The sequence below is a fragment of the Dama dama genome, chromosome 33, assembly GCF_033118175.1.
Source record: "Dama dama isolate Ldn47 chromosome 33, ASM3311817v1, whole genome shotgun sequence".
NCBI classification, from domain to species: Eukaryota; Metazoa; Chordata; class Mammalia; order Artiodactyla; family Cervidae; genus Dama; species Dama dama.
Genome location: NC_083713.1, coordinates 40,085,289 through 40,109,268, shown reverse-complemented (window position 1 = coordinate 40,109,268; position 23,980 = coordinate 40,085,289). Strand labels below are relative to the sequence as shown.

The 23,980-nt window shown below is 38.3% G+C and overlaps 1 protein-coding gene across 11 annotated transcripts in view; it reads left to right on the top strand.

Annotated features, from left to right (window-relative positions):
• Positions 1 to 23,980, top strand: part of PKP4 (plakophilin 4) — a 248,260-nt gene that overhangs the window by 192,000 nt on the left and 32,280 nt on the right. For 8 of the 11 annotated variants that reach the window (XM_061135252.1, XM_061135255.1, XM_061135253.1 and 5 more), the window contains 4 exons: positions 5,678 to 5,866; positions 7,964 to 8,183; positions 14,380 to 14,512; positions 15,625 to 15,838. In XM_061135252.1, the coding sequence (XP_060991235.1) occupies positions 5,678 to 5,866; positions 7,964 to 8,183; positions 14,380 to 14,512; positions 15,625 to 15,838 (756 nt within the window). The remainder of the gene's footprint in view (positions 1 to 5,677; positions 5,867 to 7,963; positions 8,184 to 14,379; positions 14,513 to 15,624; positions 15,839 to 23,980) is intronic. The other 3 variants (XM_061135251.1, XM_061135259.1, XM_061135249.1) reach the window with 1 other exon arrangement.

The following is a 23,980-nucleotide window of genomic DNA, read 5'->3' as shown; positions in this document are numbered from 1 at the left end:
GTTTTGAGAATAAAAAGAATTCACATTTGAAAGATAAATTTATGTTTGTTTTCACTGACTTAAATATAGAGGTTTTAAATCACAAGGAATATCTCATTGAGGTAGGTAAACTTGAGATGTATTTGTGGAATTGCAGCAAATTATTTATCCTCCAGTTTAAAAGATACTAAATTATAGTAGCCTTTCTACAAAATCACCTTACTTAATCTATTCAGTTCAGTTCAGCTCAGTCACTCAGTCGTGTCTGACTCTTTGTGAACCCATGGACTGCAGCACGCCAGGCTTCCCTGTCCATTACCAACTCCCAGAGCTTGCTCAGACTCATGTCTGTCAACTCGGTGATACCATCCAACCATCTCATCCTCTGTCATCCCCTTCTCTTCCTGCTTTAAATCTTCCCCAACATCGGGGTCTTTTCAAATGAGTCAGCTATTCGCATCAGGTGGCCAAAGTATTGGAGTTTCAGCTTCAGCATCAGTCCTTCCAATGAATATTCCGTACTGATTTACTTTAGGATGCACTGGTTGGATCTTCTTGGAGTCCAAGGGACTCTCAAGAGTCTTCTTCAACACCACAGTTCAAAAGCATTAATTCTTCAGCGCTCAGCTTTCTTTTGCTCTCTTTTTTTTTTTTTCTTCAGCTTTCTTTATGGACCAACTCTCACATCCATACATGATACTGGAAAACATAGCTTTGACTCTGTGGACATTTGTTGGCAAAGTAATGTCTCTGCTCTTTAATATTCTGTCTAGATTGGTCATAACTTTTCTTCCAGGGAGCTAGCATCTTTTAATTTCATGGTTGCAGTCACCATCTGCAGTGATTTTGGAGCCCAAAAAAATAGTCTCTCACTGTTTGCATTGTTTCCCCATCTATTTGCCATGAAGTGATGGGACCAGATGCCATGGTCTTAGTTTGCTGAATGTTGAGTTTTAAACCAACTTTTTCACTCTCCTCTTTCACTTTCATCAAGAGGCTCTCTAGTTCTTCTTTGCTTTCTGCCATAAGGGTGGTGTCATCTGCATATCTGAGGTTATTGATATTTCTCCCGGCAGTCTTGATTCCAGCTTCTGCTTCTGCTTCCTCCAGCCCAGCGTTTCTCATGATGTACTCTGCATATAAGTTAAATAAGCGGGGTGACAATATACAGGCTTTACATACTCCTTTCCCAATTTGGAACCAGTCTGTTGTTCCATGTCCAGTTCTAACTGTTGCTTCTTGACCTGCATAAGATTTCTCAGGAGTCAGGTAAGGTGGTCTGGTATTCCCATCTCTTAAACAATTTTCCACAGTTTGTTGTGATCCACACAGCGAAAGGCTTTGGCATAATCAATAAAGCAAAAGTGGATGTTTTTCTGCAATTCTCTTGCTTTTTCAATGATCCAGCAGATGTTGGCAATTTGTTGTTTGGTTCCTCTGCCTTTTTAAATCCAGCTTAAACATCTGGAAGTTCACGGTTCATGTACTGTTGAAGCCTGGCTTGGAGAATTTTAAGCATTACTTTGCTAGCATGTGAGATGAGTACAATTGTGCGATAGTTTGAAAATTCTTTGGCATTGCCTTTCTTTGGGATTGGAATGCAAACTGACCTTTTCCAGTCCTGTGGCCACTGCTGAGTTTTCCAAATTTGCTGGCATATTTAGTGCAGCACTTTCGTAGCATCATCTTTTAGTATTTGAAATAGCTCAGCTGGAATTCCATCACCTCCACTAACTTTGTTCTTGGTGATGCTTCCTAAGGGCCACTTGACTTCTCATTCCAGGATGTCTGGCTCTAGGTTAGTGATCACACCATCGTGGTTATCTGGGTCATGAAGATGTTTTTTTGTATAGTTCTTCTGTGTATTCTTGCCACTTCTTTTTAATATCTTCTGCTTCTGTTAGGTCCATACCATTTCTGTCCTTTATTGTGCCCATATTTGCATGAAAGGTTCCCTTGGTATCTCTAATTTTCTTGAAGAGATCTCTAGTCTTTCCCATTCTATTGTTTTCCTCTGTTTCTTTGTACTGGTCATTGAAGATCGCTTTCTTATATCTCCTTGCTATTCTTTTGAACTTTGCATTCAAATGGGTGTATCTTTTCTTTTCTCCTTTGCTTTAGCTTTTCTTTTTTCAGCTATTTGAAAGGCCTCCTCAGACAACCATTTTGCCTTTTTGCATTTCTTTTTCTCAGGGATGGTCTTGATCACTGCCTCCTGTGCAGTGTCATGAACCTCTGTCCTTAGTTCTTCAGGCACTCTTGTCTATCAGATCTAATCCCTTGAATCTATTTGTCACTTCCACTGTATAATCGTAAGGGATTTGATCTAGGTCATACCTGAATGTTCTAATGGTTTTCCCTACTTTCTTCAATTTAAGTCAGAATTTTGCAATAAGGAGTTCATGACTGGAGCCACAGTCAGCTCCTGGTCTTCTTTTTGCTAACTGTATAGAGCTTCTCCATCTTTGGCCACAAAGAATATAATCAGTCTGATTTCGGTATTGACCGTATGGTGATGTCCATGTGTAGAGTCTTCTCTTGTGTTGTTGGACGAGGGTGTTTGCTATGACCAATGCGTTCACTTGGTAAAATTCTCTTAGGTTTTGCCCTGCTTCATTTTGTACTCCAAGGCCAAATTTTCCTGTTACTCCAAGTATCTCTTGACTTCCTACTTTTGCATTCCAGTCCCCTATAAAGAAAAGGACATCTTTTCTGGATGTTAGTTCTAGAAGGTCTCGTAGGTCTTCATAGAACATTCAACTTCAGCTTCTTTAGCATTACTGGTTGGAGTGTAGACCTGGATTGAATGTGATATTGAATGATTTACTTTGGAAAGGAACAGAGATCATTTTGGTTTTTTTGAGATTGCACCCTAGAACTGCATTTTGGACTCCTTTGTTGACTATGAGGGCTACTCCATTTCTTCTAAGGGATTCCTGTTCATAGTAGTAGATACAATGGTCATCTGAGTTAAATTCACCCATTCCAGTCCATTTTAATTCACTGATTCCTAAAATATCACTGTTCACTCTTGCCATCTCCTGTTTGACCACTTCCAATTTACCTTGATTCATGGACCTAACATTCAGGTTCCTATGCAGCATTGCTCTTTACAGCATCGGACTTTACTTCCATCCACTTCCAGTCACATCCACAACTGGGTGTTGTTTTCGCTTTGGCTCCATCTCTTCATTCTTTCTGAAGTTATTTCTCCCCTCTTGTCCAGTAGCATATTGGGCATCTACTGGCCTGGGGAGTTCATCTTTTAGTGTCCTATCTTTTTGCCTTTTCATACTGTTCATGGGGTTCTCAAGGCAAGAAAACTGAAGTGGTTTGCCATTCCCTTCTCCAGTGAACCTCATTTTGTCAGAACTCACCACCATAACCCGTCTGTCTTGGCTGGCCCAACACGGCATGGCTCATGGTTTCGTTGAGTTAGACAAGGTGGTGGTCCATGTGATAGGTTTGAACTTAATCTATTGGGGCTATATAATTTTGTTATTTTTTAAATGTTAATCTCTAAGACTGTGTATTTTTGTTTTAATGCATGAGTAGATAAATAAAAATATTAACCATAATATTACAAAGATTTCTAATATCAAAAAATTGCTGTCTCACTGTAATTCTTAAGTTCTTTATTTCTTGTTATAATCTGTCACATACAGTAATTTCATCTCACTAGGAATCCTGTAACAGGGAATGTTCACTGGATACTTTCTATAGTTCTAAGTGTTAACAAGCTCATTTGGGTCCTTTCTTATGAAATCATAATAAATGGCCACAAAAGTTTTCATATTACATGAATTCCATTGAAGACTTCAGCCAGATCCTTGCACAGTGAGCCTGTCACATTTTGAATGGAACAGAATGCTTTGGTCTCGTTTCACACCACAGTGGGAGTGGGCCAAGTGGGACTTGGCGGGCTTTAGGAGCATCCAGGGCTCAACTTGCCTTGGCCCACGTGTTTGTGATATTCAGTCTCACAGTAAATCAAGTGTTCTACTGAATATGAAAATAGCACCTCATACTGATAAGATTTCCAAGGACAAGGTACATTTTGCTGCCCAGTTTACGTCACAGTTAACAGACAATGCCGGCTCTTTTGTTCAGGATTCTCATGGGCTCTATAAAGAAATGGAGTTTATACTCTGTAAGAATGAGAAATCTGCCAGTAAGTACAAAGCTGAAATCCTCAAATGAGAACTTTACAGTAGCAATCATAGTATCGTCCTTAGAGTTACATGGGCGTTCCATGAGCCACTGGTGAACTAACCTCCCTCTTAAACCTTATGTTTGTGAAGGGCTCAGCCCAGTTCAGGATTTCTCATACTGTGTCTCATTGATCCTTGAGAAGTAGTTTTGTCCAATGTTGGGTGTGCAGTGACAGAAAGGGCACAGAGAGAGCTTCCTCTCAGCCCTCCTAGAAAGTAGCTCTCTGAAGAGGATGAACTGCATTTCCTTTTCGGCTCTATTTCCTCAATTTTGAAATAGGAAGATTTGACTGAATAATCTCCCAATTACAAAATTATATAAACCTGTGATCTTTATTTTAGCAAGTGGGTAGCCAGTAGCCAAAACCCACATTTGTTCATTTAATTTCTTCCCATGTCACATTGCTCTCTGGGATAGGTAATAATCATTCATTTTAGAAGCTTTATGTATTAACTCTCTTGCCACTCCTCACTAAGCAACATATAATTATCACTCACATTCAGCCCCATTTGTTTTTAGTTATGCTCTGATTAAGTGAGCTAACAGGATGTGAATGATTGTATCTTTTTGTAATCAGTTACTGTGTTGATTATTTGCAATCTTTTTAAAAGCAAATATATGCTGACTGACTCCAGATATGTTTATGCTTTTTCTTCCTCATATTTGGAATATAACCTTAGTTGGTATTCTTACAAAGTGACAAATTTTGCTTACTTATGATGACAAATCACAAATTTCTGAGCATCATAGTACAGAAAATAGTATGTCACTTTTTAAAAGAAATTAAAATATTTGCGTTTGAAATCTGCATTATAAACAGTTTGAATGAAAGAGTGGTTGAAGTAACTTAATATTAATACACTAATTTTGTACTTTTCCTTTATACCAGAAAGAAGGTAAACAAGAATCTGGTATGTGGGTTCCTGGAAAAATACCTGTTTTGGTTTTGTCTTGTTTTGTTTTTTTTAATTGCAATAACAAATAATAAAATAATGCTTTATAGATCTTATTAGTTTGCTGATGGTTTTTTAAACTCTATAACATAAAATTTCATGTTTTTCTGTAAAAAAATTGCATGAATAAATTGAGACAAAGGTCAGAACAGTTCTTGAATATTAGCCTATTTGTAAGCACTATTATGTAGGTGTCTTCTTAAGCGTTGGGATATAAAGAGGTATGGGACATGATGGCATGCTCTTTTTGGTCACCATCATAAAATAACTTACAGTTGGGGGATGAATTTCAGAATATCAAGCCATTTAATAATTTTGTGTGTGTATATGTATATATATGTGTATATTTTAGAAAATTTGCTTTTATCCTGCTGCCAGGAGAAAGTCTTACTTTTAGAGTGTACATGGTATCCTGTAAAACTTACTGGGTTTGGTGTTTAGACTCATCATTTGGTCATATTGATTAGGAGTTATACATTTAACCTCACCACAGTGTTCCAAGTTGCTTAATGACGTAATTTTCCTGCCTGTAGGCTTACGGAGTTCCTATGCTAGTCAGCACAGCCAGCTTGGACAAGACCTTCGTTCAGCTGTGTCTCCCGACTTGCACATCACTCCTATATATGAGGGGAGGACCTATTACAGCCCAGTGTACCGCAGCCCAAACCACGGAACCGTGGAGCTCCAGGGGTCACAGACAGCGCTGTACCGCACAGGCTCAGGTGGGCATCAGCTCTCTTTAGTTCCTTTCTTAATTTCACAGGTCCACGAGTAGAGGATTTTATTGAGATGGGTTTCCTGTTAGAAGGAACTCACATTGTCCATGTGGATGTTAGGTAAACAGTTACGAAAGCAGATCAATAAACGGGAAAATAGAAGTTCATTTAGGACCTCTTTACTTGTTGGCTTCCCTGGAGGCTCAGATGGTAAAGAATCTGCCTGCAGTGCAGGAGATCTAGGTTTGATCCCTGGGTCAGAAAGATCTCCTGGAGAAGGGAATGGCTACCCACTCCAGTATTCTTACCTGGAGAGTTCTATGGACAGAAGAACGTAGTGCCTCGTGGGCTACGGTTCATAGGAGTCGGACATGACTGAACAACTTTCACATCATAGATAATATATATTTACCATAGTTCAGTCTAAACAGTTATACCTTAGTTCACAAATAAGTTTGTACAGCTATAAATTTGACTCCTTGAGTTCGAAGCATATCAGAAAGAAAAGCCTTTTGGGAAATATTAATTTGTAATTTTTGTTGCCTAGACTGCATCTTCAGAGAAAATCCTTACTTGAGCTATTGGCTTATCTTTGATTTGGCACGTATGTGACCCAAGTATATTTGGTATTACTCTTTTTTGATACTGAATTTTTTCTGAATGTTTAAGTGGTAGGATGTGAAATTAATTTTCCTTATTATGGACTCAATCTAGGGCAGAATGCCGTGCTAACAGTTATAAAAATAGGGAGCTAGTGAGGGAAGGATTGAGAGTTTGGGATTAGCAGATGCAAACTAGCATATGTAGGATCAATGAACAGCAAAGACTTACTGTGTAGCACAGGGAACTATATTCAATATCCTGTGATTAACCAGAATGAAAAAGAATATGAAAAAGAATTTATATATATGTGTGTATATATATACATGAAATGGAGTCACTTTGCTATATAGCAGAAATTAATACAGCATTATAAATCAACTATACTTCAATAAAAATTTTTTAAGTCAAAAAAGAAGACATAGGGAGCTTGTGAATCACATTCTTGCACCCCTAGTGTCACGTGTGCCACACCACAGTCACTGATAGAGGAGAAGCTAGAGCCTATGACCCCGGGAGCTGCCAGATTGCGCTGCATGTCTCATTTATAGATTCTCAAGAGGCCCCTTCTTTAAAAGAAAAAAAAATTAGTATAGATTCATTAACTTGCCCATAAATGAATTCTAAATAGCAATGATAACACCCTAAAGGCACAACTCTAAGAGCCAGACCACCATGAGGGAAAAGACTGTTATTGCAAAAACTGACAGTTGGGTCCACTGTGGGATATTTCTTCTAAGAAAACATGACAATTTTTAATAGATGTTAGTGGAGAAATATTTTACTCTTTTGGTCTACATATTGAAGAATTTTTTATGAGGTTTAAGAAATAAATAATGTTATTAAAATATGTTAATTGCAGGAAGATTGTAAACACAATCATTGGAGAGCTACCTATTGCAATAATTTGGAAAAAAAATGTTAAATACTCTGTGCAATACCTTATATATAGCATCAGGCAGTAATTTTAGGGAGTAGCTTTAAAAGAATTTGATTGATTTATCAGTCTTCTTTCCTCTAAAGTTTCTTTCTCAATGTTATCAAAATCCACACATCTATAAATAAAATGTATATCAAAATAAGTAACCTGTATTCACTACATGTCCAAAGATTGGTTTCAATAATCTATAAGTTTGAAAAAATATCTTGCTTATTTTTTATTGCTAAATTAAGTTATAAAATTTTCCTATTTATTTCTAAGATCATTTTCCTATATTTCACTTGCAGTTTTGTTACTGAATCTTAAATATATTCAGACTTACTATGGGAACAGATTTATAGTTTCATTTTTGCTCTTTCCTGCTAATAAAATTGATATTAATATTTGTGATATATTAAAAATTCAGTTCCTTTTTCCCTCTAATCAACTAGATTGGTAATATCTAAAAGTAAGCAATTTATAGAATTGTTAAAAACCCTTCTTAAAATTCAAAACATTTTAACTTTGAAAAGTATTTCTTTGTGGAGAACATACTAATCTTTTTTAAAATGTTGACTTTCTAGTAGGTGTTGGAAATCTGCAAAGGACGTCCAGCCAACGAAGTACCCTTACATACCAAAGAAATAATTATGCTCTGAACACAGCAGCTACCTATGCGGAGCCCTATAGGCCAATACAGTACCGAGTGCAAGAGTGCAATTATAACAGGCTTCAGCACGTAGCACCGGCTGATGATGGCACAACGAGATCCCCGTCAATAGACAGCATTCAGAAAGACCCCAGGCAAGTACTAGTTAAGAGTCTCCAGAATGCCACCATATCTCAGGAGTCAACCCGTTCCTTCATTCTTTTTCTTTTTCCCAAGTTGCCCTATCTATTATAGTGTCAGTAACTTCTCATCTCTAATATTTTCCAGTACTGTAGGTCACTGAGGTTAATTTTTAAAGATAGTTTCCTTCTTTTGGTTTGTTAATAATAAAGTTAGAGAATGCACAGGTCTGTGTGACTATCTGCAGCATCCATCATTTTTCAAAATACTTTACCAAGGCAACTACTTGAGATAGCCATAGTCTGAATTACACAAAAGATTTTAAAGGATCATTTTATACCCTTTCTTTTATCTTGACTGATTTTTTTAGATGATGGCTTCAGAAAATGCATGAGGTTGTTTTATACTGGGAAGTCCCAGTGTCATGTATATTTTGAATCATGTTGGTCAGTGCTGTGCTGTGCTTTTATTAACTAGGTCCTTTGAAAACTATTTCCCCCATTTAGGGGGAAATAGTTTATAAGAAATTCTCATAGTGCATAAGCAAAAAATATTTATTTCCTTGTTTTTTATTTGGTCTTGTAGAAAACATGTTTTATTAAGGTATGCATGAGTCATTCAGTACTTGATTGATTTTGAAAAACTAGCCTCATGTCTTTAATGAAAGTCATTTAAAATACTCAGTAAATAAAGATATTTAGAAACTAAAAGAGAATTTTAACTTCCGAAAGAGTGATATTATTTCTAAATTTTAAGCAGCTTGAGTGTTATTTTAAGGCATATATTAGCAAGATTTCATTCTCTCTTCACCTACAAATAGTTATTTCACTGAAAGATTGTTATAATTATCAATTCATTTTTAGCAGCCTACCAGCTCATTCTAATGAATGTGAATTTAAAGCATGAGTGAGCTTTGGTTATTAAAACAAAATAACCTTAGATACTTTGAGCTGAGTGGGAAGCCCATTGCCCCACTAAAACCACTCCACCTATTCACTCTTTTGCCTAAAATTTTTTTACAGTGTATGCGTACATTTGATTCAGCTATTCCTGTTTGCTACCATTCTGTCATTTTAAGGATTTTTAAAAATAATTTGTCTAATAGCATCTCCAGTATGATTAAATTAAAATTTTTTACATGATATTGTTTTTTTGAAGTCATCACAGGAACAACAGAATAGGGCACTCTGATGATACAGAAATTCTCTAAAGACTTTTGAATTGTAGATAATTTAGACCATACCTTGGCTGAACCTGCTGAGAAAAGAATAGCTATCCAGAAAATCAGTGAAGTGTGATTAGAGCTTTGAGTTTAGTATGCATTCCTGAAGACTTAAGTTTTGACCTCTGTTTTGAATTGATTCATTATAAACAAGGATTTCATGTCTGATAATACACTTCAGTTATTCATAGTATGATAATTTCATAGTCTGATGCATAAAACTATTATGGCTAGCTTTGATTATGTGTACCTTCACTGATAATGTATTTTGTAAGATGAATAAATGATTATCTTATAATAGGTGCATTTATTCTAGTCAAAACTGGAATCTAAGTGAGTTTAAAGTTTGAATATTCAAACCAAAGTAAAAACTCATGATAATTTTAGTTTTAAAAATAACAACTGTAATATTTTTACTCACTTCTAAACCTACTTTGTCATTAATGCCACATCATAGTTAGCCTGACACTTTCCCTGTAAGACTAAAGAAATTATTGATGTTTTCTATATATAAGGGATGAATTTTTTTTAATAATTATCTAGTTTAGAGCCAAAATGTATTAATGGTACAAATAATTCATCTGAAAGAAGGAACAAAGTACTTACTGTGGAAAGTGGCAGTGAGACAGAATTCATGTTATTCTTTTTGAGGAGGGCTTCAGCTCTGACACTCACCAGCATAATTCCATTTACCATCGCTTTGATCTTTATGCTATTGTCAAATATTTTACTTCTATATACATTGTAAAACCCATAATATGGTACTGCTATTTTTACTGTAAATAGTCAGTTGTCTTTTAAAAAAATAAAGTCAGAAACATGATCTTTTTATTCACCTACATAATTATTTATAGTTTCCTGTACATCTTCCTATAAATTCTAATTTTCATCTCAACTCATTTCCCTTCAGCCCAAAAAACTTTCTTTAGCTTTTCTTGTGTTGCATGTCTGCTGGCAACGCATTCTCTCATCTTTAACTTATCTGAAAGTGTTTTTATTTACTAATTTTTAAAGGATATTTTTGCTGGCTATAAGATTCAGGATTAATAAGCTTTCATTTTCAGTGCTTTAAAGGACGTTGTTCATTATCTTCAGACTTCCATAGTTTCTGATGCAAAATCAACCAACATTTGCATTATTTTTCTCATTAATATAATGTATCTTTTCTCTGACTGCCTTTCATATTTTTTCTCTTTTTTGTTGACCTTTAGCAGTTTTACTCTAACAAGCCTTAGTTGTATTTTTATTACATTTTACCTGCTTGGGGTTCACTGAAATTCTTTATGTGTTGGTGATTTTACCAAAGTTGGGACATAGTTAACTATTATTTCTGTAAATATTTTTTTCTGGCCCAAAATTCACTCTCCTCTCCTAGAATAACTTGACACCATCTCACAGGTTACTGAAGTTCTGCTCACTTTTAAAAAGTCTTTTTTCTCTGTGTTCTTCATATAAGACTTTATTAATCTGTCTTCAGATTTGCTGTTTTTTTCTCCCATGGGCTCCAGTCTGTTGTTAAGCCCATCCAGTGAATTTTTTTTTCAGACATTTTAATTTGGCTTTTTTTTTTTAATAGTTTTCATGTCTCTGATGACATTCCCCATCTATTCACTCCTTAAATACATCTTTTGCGTTATGGCTGAGTATATTTATAAAAAGCATTTTAAAATCCTCTGATCTTTCCAACATCTATGTTTTCTGTAAGTCTGTTTCTATTATTTTCATCTTTGAGAGTCACATTTTTCTGTTTCCTATGTAGTTTTAAATTATATGCTAATTGTTGTGTGTGATGATGTGATTGTTGTGGATGTTGGCACTCCGTGTTGTCTCCTCTTAGGGTTCTAAGCTTTGTTGTGGCAAATAACTAAATTACTGGCAAGTGCTTTGATCCGGCACAATTGATTCTGCTCCTTACTAGGACAGATCTATTTTAGATTTATTTTACTCCCTAGCACATGGCCCTTACTCTGTGGCATTGTTGTTACTCCTAAACATGGCCTTTGTGGAGACTAAATGCTGAGGTGATCAGTAAGGTCTGCCCTGTAACTAGGCTGAAAGTCCAACATCACCTGATAAGTATCCAATTCTCATTCTGCTCTTCACCAAACCTGCATATATACAGCCCAGTGCTCAACTAATGATTTATGAGTAGGCCATACACAGACTTGTAGCATCTCCTCTGCATAGCCCTCTCCTCTCAAATATCCTGCTCTGCATCTCCAAATTCCAGTCTTTCCCCCTCAGTTAACTAAGACCATCATACCCAAATGAAATTGCCATCCAGCCAGCCCATGTATTGATAGCAGTCTTTCCAAGATAAGTTTCTGCTGAAAATCAAGTTTGGAGTAGGTGCCAGCTGAGCCTAACTCCCCATCTCCAACTGGAGCCCAACCTTTGTGTTGTCTGGCCTTAGTGACACCCTGGGACACTAGAAAATCTTGACCATTTAAAGAGGACAGAATGTATATTTGTAATGATTGAATCTTCAAGGAAAGATTAAATCACACTCCTTGCACTCTGCTAATTACCTTGTAGATTTATATAGTAAGCTGTAGACAGATTTTCATCAGAAATAGTTAACATAGTTTCAATAGTTTCAGTGCATAAATGAAAATCTGCTTTTTACAGAGACTGCCCCTACTTAGTATATAGTTCATTTTTCAGGGCTGATGAATGTTAGTAAAATGTATATCCTAATTCTAAGTATGTAAGATACTTTAAAATAAATCACCACAATTTAACCAAGAAGAAGTCAGAAATGATAGTTTTATTGTTCCTATTTTACAGATGGGAAAACTGGAGTTCTAAATAAATGGTTTTCAAAATCACATCCTAATCACAGGACCTTGGACTTAAACATAGCAGTCTAGCTCCAAATTCTGTGCTTTTCTGTTGCATTATCCTCCCTCCCTTGGTATTTGTGGTTTTCTCAGTGTCCGTCTGTCCCCCAAACTGGAAACCTCCATCCCATCCTTGACTTCAGTTTTCAGTAAGGAGATCATCTGGTTTCTGTCCTAAGAATAGATGGGGGAGGGGTGCTATTTGAAGGACAGTGAGCCCAGGTGGCATGTAATTGGTTCAGCCAAGGTGGAAAGAATAGATGGGTTGGATTTATATTAAATATTTTGGAGATAGTTAACAGAGTTTGCAGGTGGATTGGATGAGAAAGATAAAGGGAAGAGAAAAATCAAGGATGGTCCTATTTTATTTTGGGCAAATGTGGGGATGGTGGATAGTCTCCTTGCCACCAGTTCTTCCTGATTCTAGTATATTCTCTACTTGGCCACCAGAGTTATCTTCCTTATAAATGTGACCATATTGCATTCTCTCACTCTTCTGCTTTAAAACCTCCACCAGCTTACTTTTCCCGTGTGGGAGAACAACACATGAACCACTGAACTCCACCTCTTAATTACTAATCCCAGGTTCCTTGTCTGTCTATATTTAATGTTATTTGATAGTGCCTACCTCACGGGGCAACAGTCAAGGTAAGTGAGATAATGTCTGTAAAGCTCTTGACATAATACCTGACATAGATAAACTCAGTAACAGTTCATGTTAGAGTTTTAAGACTAAGCTTTTTTAGTTTGGCATACATGACCCTGTACATAAAATCATGTCTTTATGTTTATATCTCCAGCACCTACTGTGGCGCCTGTAGTGGGAATTCACTGATGGGTGGTATGAATGTGTGTGTGCAGGTATGAAATGACCTGCCCCTTTGAAGTGGATGAACCAGTTTATAACAGTTTACTCCATCCTGTTACCAAAGTCTGCAAATGTGTTGCTTTGTGAGCCATTTGTAAGAAACTTACCTTTATGCAACATAAGCATAAAATCACATTTAACAAGGATACCAAACAGCCATTTAAATGGCATCAGAAAATTCTGACAATGTGGTATTATCTTTTTAAAAAATGGTATGAAAATGTGTATGTATATTTAGTATGATTGTGTACTCATTATCCAAGGAGGGGGCTAGTACAGGGGTGAGGGCACAGACTCTGAAAGCTGATCGCTTGCTTGCTCTGTCGTGTCTGACTCTTCGCGACCCCGTGGACTACCATGGGATTCTCCGGGCAAGAATACTGGAGTGGGTTGCCATTTGTTTCTCCAGGGGATCTTCCCACCCCAGGGATTGAACTCACATCTCCTGCACTGCAGGCAGATTCTTTACCGCTGAGCCATCAGGAAAGCCCACCTGAAAGCTGATGCCTGGGTTCAAATGTTGCTCGGCTGTTGACTACCTAGGTGTCTTTAGGCAAGTTGCTTAGCTCTTCTGCTTCAGCCCTCCAAATCTGAAAGACTGCTTTAAGTATAAATGCATTAACATACATAAAATGCCTAGAATAGTGCCTGGAACAGAATAGGTGCTCAGGAAATATTACATGCTACTTAATAATACAGTTTTTAAAAATTCTGTACACACACATGTGCACACTTGGTATGTTGAAAAAAGACCAACAGGAAACAAACAGTGGTTTTCTCTGGATATAGGATTACTGGGAAAAAATTTTTTTATCATGTTTTATATTTATTATAATCAAGAGCAACAATATATATTAAATTTCTTACAAACCAGCAGGCATGCAGTATTTCCACTAGCCTTCTTCCTCCCTCCCCAGACGTGACATCTTCTCTCCTAGCTGAAGTGCACTTGTACTCGCACCTGCAAATTTCTTGCAGAGGCAGAAAGGCATAAAATTAGAATCAGAAGGAAAACAAAAATGGAAATGTAACTCATATTAAGAATCTCCTTTGTACCCCTGAATCTTTCTGTGCATCATGATTTCTTTAAGATCATAAGTATCTGTGATATGTTCATCAGTGGAAAAATATTATTTATGTATATTTTTAAAATTTATTTATTTTTTAGGATTTTTGTAACATCCTATTGTGGTCTCCACTCTTTTCTTTTGACAGATGTTTCGTTCAGTCTATGACAGACCCCGCGCCTTCCTTTCTGAGGCCGTGTTTTTCTCTTGCAGGGAGTTTGCCTGGCGTGATCCTGAGTTGCCTGAAGTCATTCACATGCTGCAGCACCAGTTCCCATCAGTTCAGGCAAACGCAGCAGCCTACCTGCAGCACCTGTGCTTTGGCGACAACAAAGTGAAGATGGAGGTAGAGGAGCAGCGCCTGGGATGCCCGAGACAGCAGGCGGGGAACGGGGAGTGGGGAGCAGTACCTTTCTCCTTAGCAGCTGCATGCCTGCGTGCTTGAGAAATGGTCCAGTGCGTCTAGAGGCGTTTTCAGAACGATGTTTTGATACCAGTTACTCTTTTACTTCTCAACTATGCATTTCAACATTTCTTGGGAAAAGCTGCAATGAGGATATTTCTGAAAATACATTTAGCTTTTTCAAATCATGTGTCCACTCATTACCTTATTTATAAAACATGAAGCAAAATCAATTTAACCTGCAGTTTTGAAAGTATTTTCTGTAAATCTATTAGATACAAATTATAATATGTACTTGTGAGCTCACGTATTTTATGAGATTCTGGTCAAGATTGGTGCCAACACATAATTAAGTAAAGGATTTATAGCCATTACTAATTCTGAACATATATGAATATTTTATTTCAGATTTTAAGCATTTGGGGCTTTTATTGAAAATAGTGAATCACTGGTTTTGGCTGGATTTCACATTTTAAGCCATTTTTCCCCCTGCAGTGTCATGCAGCGTTTGTTTTTTTCATCCCTTAAAATTTAGAACAACACACAGTTACAGACCTAAAGGTGGATGCTGCAGATAAAGCACCAAAATAGTCATATGATATACTAATGAAGTGACAAATGGAAGAAAATTTAGAAGAGGAGAGTCACCCAGAGACACAATTCTAGAAAGCCAATAACTTCAGTCAGAACTCCCCTCCTGTGTTTTCTTCAACCCTGCGTAGCTTTGTTGTGCTCGTGTATCTGTGCATTTCACTCAGAAACAGTGTGATCCCTGTGTATGTTCAGAGGCTGATGTGTGACTCTGCTGCCTGCGTGTGGCCCTTAATCTACCCGGGGTCTCCCTTCCTTTCTTTAAGCCATGAACCTGTGAAAAGAGCTTCATCTTAGAGAGTGTCCTTAAAATTTATAAAACATGTTTTCTTAGAATAAAAAGTATCCTTTTGAAATGATCTGAAGTCATTCTGTTTTCCATGATCTTTCCATAATAGTCTTTTGTTTGACCTTTGATTGACCACATGTCACTTAGGCCTGGTACTTAATATTTTTCATTCTAGGTGTGTAGGTTAGGGGGAATCAAGCATCTGGTTGACCTTTTGGACCACAGAGTTTTGGAAGTTCAGAAGAATGCTTGTGGTGCCCTCCGAAACCTTGTTTTCGGCAAGTCTACAGATGAAAATAAAATAGCAATGAAGAATGTTGGCGGAATACCTGCCCTGTTGCGACTGTTGAGAAAATCTATTGATGCAGAAGTAAGGGAGCTGGTCACAGGTGGGTACAAAATGTGATCTTGTCTTGGAGGAGATGTTGAAAACCATCTAGACTCTGCCTGTGTGTGGTGGCATTGTGAAGGACTTGAGGAGGTCTAGGTGGGAGATGATGACACAGTGCTCACAACTGTGACGATGGCTTGCACAAGTTATTCTGATGACTCAGGAGGCACTCGCAGTGCTCCAGTCATCTCTTCTGGTCTCATGCATTGTACTCCTTAGTGAGCAAGCATCAGCTAACAGATGTCTTGTTCACAAAGGGTTGAATACATTATTTTTCATTACATACTCCACAGTAATTACTCATTTTAAATAGATTTGGTTTCCTTTGTTATGAAAATAAACTGTACTTAATGGATTGGCTACCTGCCCCTTCAGTTCAGCCAGTGTCTGAATGCCTGTTAGTATCTCAGACACTTCTCCAGGTAATTGGAGATGTAAAATAAATAAAAGTCCCTGCCCTCATGTAGCACTTTGATTCCAGTGGAGCACAAGTGATCTGCTGTGAATGTCAGTGAGCAGTGCAAGTGCCAAACTCAGTGGAGGTTGCACCGGGAGCACAACTGATGGGTAAGGAAGTTCTCTGGTCAGTGTGAAACCAAAGGCGGCCTAAAAGTTCAGGAGGCATTGGCTGGGTACAGAGGGGATATATTTCCAGTCGCAGGCAGAGGCTCAGAGACAGCATGGGATCTAGGGGCAGAGCTATCAGCAGAAGGGGGATTCTGCAAGAAGACAAGACCAGAGAGAAACACAGGCCTGGTTTGGGGAACTTGTGTTCCCCATGCAGTGGGAGGGATTATGGGGCATGGCATGGCTAGTTTGGACTTTTAAATGCATTCTTACAGCAGGCAACTGGGTGAGGGATTGATTTAAAGTGGAGGAGCCTGGCACCTGAGAGGGCTGTGAGGAGGGTAGGAGTCTAGATATAATAGCTTGTACTATTCATTGGTAGTGGGCAGTGGAGAAGAGGGAGCAGTGAGAGAAATATTTCATGGCCAGGGCTTGATTGTCAAATGTGGGGAGTGAGCAACCCAGAGAAACACTGATTGTCTTGAGGTCAAGCTGAAAAAACCATTCTGTAGGAGGGTGAATAAATGACAGCATTATTTATAATAAAATATTAGGGGGAAATACTGAGTACTCATTGGTAGAGAAGTGGTTAAATGTGGTACATTCACAGTGAAACTACATAGAAGGGTTAAAGTAAGTGCATTAGCACTATCTATAGCAACAGATAAATCTCTACAAATGTTTGCAGAATGATAAACCCAGTATGATACTATAGTATAAGTGTTAAAGTATGCAAGTTGAGGCTATAATTTATTTTTTGGTAGAGACACACACAAGAACGGTAAAATTTTTTATTGAAATGATAAAAGACAGATTCAGGATAGTTGGTTACATCTACAGGGTTCAGGTGGAGAAAAAGGAATTGGGGCGTAAAATCCAGCTCTGTTTCTTTAAAAAGAAAGAGAATTCTAAAACAAATAAGACAAAATGTTAACGCAGCTGATCCTTGGATAACCTGGGGTTTGGAGACACTGATCCCCTGTGCAATCAAAACTCTGTGTATAACTTACATCAGCCCTCCACATATGTAGTTCCTCCATATCTGCAGTTCTACATCCATGGATTTGACCAAACACCAGTTGTGCAGTACTGTATGTAGTGTTTAGCATTGAAAAAAAAGCCACATTATTAGTGAACCCATTCCAAACCCATATTGTTCAGAATTCAATTTCATTTAACAAAACTAGGGGTAGTAGACATCTGGGTGTTTGTTTTATATTTGCTTTGCTGTTTTTCATGCTTGAAATAGTTAACTTAAAATTTTTTAACAACATTTTTTTCAAAATTAAACCCATTCCCCAATGGCTTCCACTGTAAAATCAGAGCTTTAGATTCTGTCAGCTCTTATTCAGTCACACTTAGGAATATATTAATAACAAACCATCTTGAACCTAATATTTAGTTAAGGGGAATCAGCTTTCTTGTAAGATATCAATGTTCAAAGTAAATACCCTGTATTCAAATAAAGTATGAAAATTATGTACTAAAAGTAGAATCCACATTATGTATAATCTTAAACTCCAAAATGGATTGCTTGCCCTAATGTAGTTTGAATATAAATGCTTTAACACATCTAAATTATATATTGATTTAGTTGTATGTACTTCCTCTTTATTAAAATGTTCTTAAAACATCAAACCCTCTCACACCAGAAAAACAATTTGTATTTACATACTGTGTATTTGTATTTACATACTGTGTATTGTGTGTGTGTGTATGAAATGAAAATTAGAACAGGAAATAGAATTAAGAAGAAAAGATTATAGACATACCCGTTTAAGAAGTTAGGACAGTCACTGTGATTACACCCGAAAATTTGTCTTAAGCTCCCTGTTAGGGAGGCATAGAGAAGACGGTGTTATTTGCAGTATATGAGCTTTTTCTTTACTCATATGACATTTCTTTCCCATCACTTTGAACATATATGTGAATGTTCAATATTTTCTCCCAGTGACACACCTGTGCAGCCAGCAAGGCTACCGAATAATGTGTGCAGGCTCCCTGAAGGACCAGGGGCAAGCCAGGGTCAACCTGACCTTGGAAACACAGCATCTACTAGGTCTGGTTCTCTTCTGATTAACTAGGCAGATTTATCATGGCTTGGTCCTTACATCCATAATGTGCAGCTTTTTTCTCTTCTGTCATAATTTCTCACAGGAGGAAGGAGTCTTGGCAGCTTTTTTGTTTCTGAGGTTTTATCCTTGGGAGGAATTGTTACAGTGTCTTTCCTGAACTGAGCTCAAGAAATTTGTTATGATTTAGTGATAAACAAGAAGTAAAGTGCATGAAAGTTTGGTGATTTCTTTTTCATTTTAGAATAAATCAAATTTATTTGAAGTAGAGCCAGACTTTACTACTAAGGGCTTTTATGTACTGATTTACCTGGTGCATACTCTGGATGGGAGTGCTAATTTAGCTGCTTTATTACATATTTCATCATTTCTGTTTGGGAACAGTACTAAGTTGCTGAGAACACAAGATATTTTAAGACTTGGACCTTGACCTTGAAAGGAGGATATGAGTTTTCCCAATTCAAAAAGCTATTTCCCTAATAGATTGTATCAGTTCCAATATAAAACTAGCAACAACCTCTGATATTTCTGTCTTAGAAACAGCTGCCAGTAGCTTTTAGCCTATTTTAGAAGTATTTTTTGGCCATAGTTATAGGGTAGGGAATATTAACAACTGTTTTATAACTCTCTACTTGTACCTGTAACAATTTGTACTGGCGTGTGGATGGATTGCTTATAAAATGTTTTTTTTTGCAAAAGTAGGCTTTGGAATGGGAGTAGCCAGTGTGTAAACAGTTCACTGAGATGACAATATAGAAAGGAGCTGGACCAGAGAACTTACAGAATTGAGTTTCCAGTTTCAAAATGCTATATGTCAGCCCAAGTTTGATTTGTATATAAACATTATCTACCTAATATGAAACTACCGAATCATAATATAAATTGAGCATAGTTACTTGGCAGTGTATGTATATTATATTTATACATTTATTTGTAGGTTAAGATTTATGGAGACAAGAAAAATTTATTCACATTTCTCAGTTCCAGAATTTAGTAGTATAAGCTCTAATGATCAGTAGTGGTTTGTTGTTATTTTAAAATTTATTTATTTATTTATTCATATTTTTGGCTGTGCTGGGTCTTCATTGTGGTGCATGGGCTTTCTCCAGTCGCAGTGAGTGGGAGCTACTCTAGTTGCGGTGCAAAAGGCTTCTCGTTGCAGTGGATTTTCTTGTTGCAGAGCACAGGTTCTGCACATGGGCTTTAGTTGCCCCATGGCATTGGGAATCTTTCTGGACCAGGGATTGAACCCATGTCCCCTGCATTGACAGGTAGATTCTTAACCACTGGAACCACCAGGGAAGTCCTCAATAGTATTTTAAGAGCAACTAATCCCTGATACGTTTTAGAGAATGACAACATCTAGAGATCCTTCTGCCCTTTCATTAACTATTCCTCAAGTCAAATACTCATAAACTGTCTGTAAATCAAGATTGGAGGGGACCTCAAAATTCATTTTGCCCATCAGCCATCTAATGCATGGAGCCCCTGGGTGGCTTCCCTGGTGTGCAAGCCGCCCACCAATTGCTTGAGCCCACAGAGACAGGGAAGTCATTACTTTGTCATTACTCAGTCATTAAGACTGAGCAGCAGGGTTGTCCAGAAAGCACCAAGAAAACATGAAGTATGACTGGAGAGGCAAGGAAGAGAAGCCCTGAGGAGCTCATTTTGCCTGGGAATAGCCACTCCAGTATTCTTGCCTGGGAGATTCCATGGACAGGGGAGCCTGGTGGCCACAGTCCATGAGGTGGCTACAGTCCATGAGGTTGCACAGTCGGACGTGACTAAGCATGCACACGCATAGCCCCAAATCCAGCCTTCCAGATTGCTCCTAACTGGGAAAGCATGTCCCAGGCTGAACTATTTTCATTAAAACACATCTGCTCCAGACTTGGTTTGCAGGGTGTTCTATGTGACTGCATCACCCAGCATTCCCTATCACTTGCCCATCTCCTAGAAAATATCCTTCCAAATACTAATGTTCTGCCAATGTCTCCACAAAATACTCTGACCCTGGCCAACCTTGCATGATGCTTGGTCTTTGTAAGTATAGCCTAAGAGTTCTTCAATTAAGTTATAGTCACCTTTGGATCATGAAATGTTAAAGCACAATGCAACTGTCATGTTCAAAATATTGTATCACTTGAAAATTGGTATCCCCTTGTTCTGTTGTTCTTAATATTAAGTAATTCAACCTAGTTATTAATCCAAAGCCCTTTTTTCTGGTTCCTTTTGTTTCAGTTTGGCATTCCTAACACACTTCAGTGAAGAAATTTTAGCTATTCTTTTAAAAAGATGCCTCGCCTTTGCTTTAATTATAACTGTCCAGGGCCTGCATTTTGGGCCACATCTTTATTTTCAGGGGGAAAAAGGAAAAAATACTTTTGGCCAAGTGTATTTTCCCAGGAAAGTGTGGCTGTCATTGTTAAAATAGTTCTCTAATATGTAACATGATTCTGTGTTTTCTTCATTGTGTTGAACATTTTCCAGGTTGAAACCTAATGAGCTTTTCTTCCAGTAACTGCTATGTGTAGGTGAGGTTTGTATTACAATGATACTTTTTGCCTTTATTGTGCTTAAACCTAAAAGCTGGATAAAGTATGGTTTTCCCCTACTTGGGTTGTAACATGAACATCTACTAGGTCACAGACTGTGGATGAAAAGTGGGATCATCTTGTCACTAGAAAAAAATGTGTTGAATTTACTTGTTCAGGATAATTAGTGTTTCTAAGCTAGGATATATCAGCTTCAAGTTATTGAGTATCCTGAAAGTATCATTTTTTTAAAATTGTAGAAATTGAAGATATTGCATAGAATCTGGAGGTCTGCCTTTTAATGCACCAGATGTCCTAAAATTATCACACTTCTCTTACCCCCATTAACACTGGTGATAAATACCCAAAAGTAGCCTTTGGATAATAATGGACTTTGTTTAAATGACTGCCGTATTCACATTCCTTCCAATTTAGCAAGTGATTATTCATCCATATGGCTAAATAAAATATTTCCACTCTGTTTATTTTAAAATTTTTGGATGCCAGCAATGCATTCCAGACACTGTGAAGAACGTGAAATTACGCATATTCCTTTCCTGATCATTAGCTCCGTATTTCTAATTAGTAAATTAGTAAGAAAATGATAGCTATGCACCAAGAAAGAGTAGATGGGCCAGGCTAAAGTTTAGCAAACAGCAGGACATCCTATAAAGAGCCAGAGCTTAATGGACATACATTCAGCCTTTTGGACGGTTGCTTGCCATTACAGGATGAAATAATTGCTAAACATGTCCCCTTGGCCTAATTAATGTGCCTTCAAAACAGTCATTTATTCTCTGATCCAGAGAGGAGTTGGCCTGCTACTGTCTGTTGTGCTTTTTGTGGGGCCCTAGAGCTGTTTGGAGCCGCATGGGTAGTTTTCAGAAATCAAGCAGCATCACCCCCCCCCCCCCAATTCTCAGCACAAGTCAGTAGAATCCTTACCACTTGGCCCACTTTATAAAATAATAGCATTTTATTATTAAGTGCATTCTCTTCTTTACTGAACATTTCATACCATAAAAATCAATAATGAGAAATAAAATGACAAAAGTTTCATTGGTAGCAAGACAAAAATAGCTTGATAAATGCAACAACTGCTAATTCAAAGTCACAGAACTTTGAGCTGGAAAGGGCCATAAAGAAATCTTCTATTCTGCCCCTGGTATTTCAGCATAAGAAACTAGGGTGCAGAGAGGTTGGCTTCCCTGGCTTCCAGACTGGAGCTGTTTCCTCCATGCCTCTGCCTGCCCCAGCCCATCCCCCAAGTCTGGGGTAGGGTGCAAAAGCCCATTTTCACATCTCATTTGTCTTAATCTTTCAAGTTACCACCAAAAAGGGGGGGGGGGGGGGGATCCCATATCTCCTTTACTATCTGAATTTCACCCAGATGTATAGAGAAATATTTTTGAACTTGGTCACTAGCATGACCACATCAAACTAATGATCAGGTAGTTTCCTTCAAAAACATGTGAAATGTGATCTTAGCCTTGTATTTCAAGATTTGCAGTCTTAAGTATGAAAAGATTTGCCCCTGAAAGTGGAATGTGGCATTCTGTTTAGTGCGTAGGCTTCTGAACATCAAGCAGGATGAGGCAGTCAAGTGGGGAGACTCAGAGACTCCTGTAGAATTCAAGTGGTCAGCCACTGGTCTGGGTGGGGTATCTCAGCACGAGCCAGGCCCCGTTAACGACGCTGTCTCAGTGAACTAGCCAGCATGTTAGTGTGAGAAGGATGAGAACACATGATGAAATACCTCAAAAAGATGCCCAGAAGACCGCACCCATGTTTCTCGGGTCCTTTGCAGTTTTGGAGTCTTTCTGATCTCTTAAGACCTAGGACTGGAGACACTTCTGTCTCTCAGCTGCTCTGCTTGGACCAGATGCCTTAGTGCCATTACAAATGCATAAGTGCATTCCTGGAACACATAGAAGTCAGCTGTGGAGCCTACAACTGCAGGCACTTTTTCCCAGGGGAGTCTCTGTGGTGGTGTAAATGACCTAACTCTGTCAGTGCCTGAAGTGACCTGAAGATCAACCAGGGTGGCTAGGTCTCTGCCCCCACTGCCACCTCTGCATCAGAGCACTTCTTTTAGAAGGATTTCCCTTCATGTGACCTGTTCACTTTTATAAACTGCCCCCCAGCAAAAGCAGTCATCCTTTATGTGCCTTACGGGCCATTCTTAGTCAGCAATTCTGAATTGTAAGCTGATTTCTTTTCAGAGGGAATGCCTTTCCAGGCTGCATAGGACTATATCCCTCCGTGATGTCATTAATCCTCTCAACCTGCCTCTGAAGTTGGGAAATGACCTAGGTAAGAAAGAATATGATGAAATGCAAATGTGGGTCTGTAAGTGGAGCCTTAGAAATTGATAGATCTTTTTAAAGATGCTGTGATCCACCTTTGTATCTGAAAAATCACAGAAACAAAGGCTAACCCTTACGTTCCTTAAATACTCTATACAAATAAAGATCAATCATTTGGGTCCTTTGGCTGGGAAAAATTTAAACAGCCAGAGCAGTCCCCTTCCAATTGAATATGCAGGCTGGGACCGCACTGTGTGCAGCATCTGAGCCATCACTCACTGTGATGGGAAGTGGAGGTCCTGACCACCATGCCCACAGCAGGGTCCAAGTTAGCCTTCCCATGCCTGGCAGGGAGTATGTATTAGCTGAGCAGGAAATCTCAGGGAGCAACCAGGGTCACAAAGCAAGCCCCGCAGCCTGGCTGGGCCAGGCCTCCCTGTGGGACCCAGCTCTCGAGGCAGCCGCACTGCTCCCCACCTAGGATGCCACTGTGCCAACCAGCAATGAGTGTAGCAAAGCCTAGGCTGGCCGCAGGGGCACAGGAAGAAGAAAGCCAGGAGCTAGGACTGTAAGCCAGGCCCAGGACGGCACATTCAGCTAGTTTGGGGGTCACCACACAAGCTTTAGGAATCTCTGCTGAGATGGTCTCATCTTGGGAACC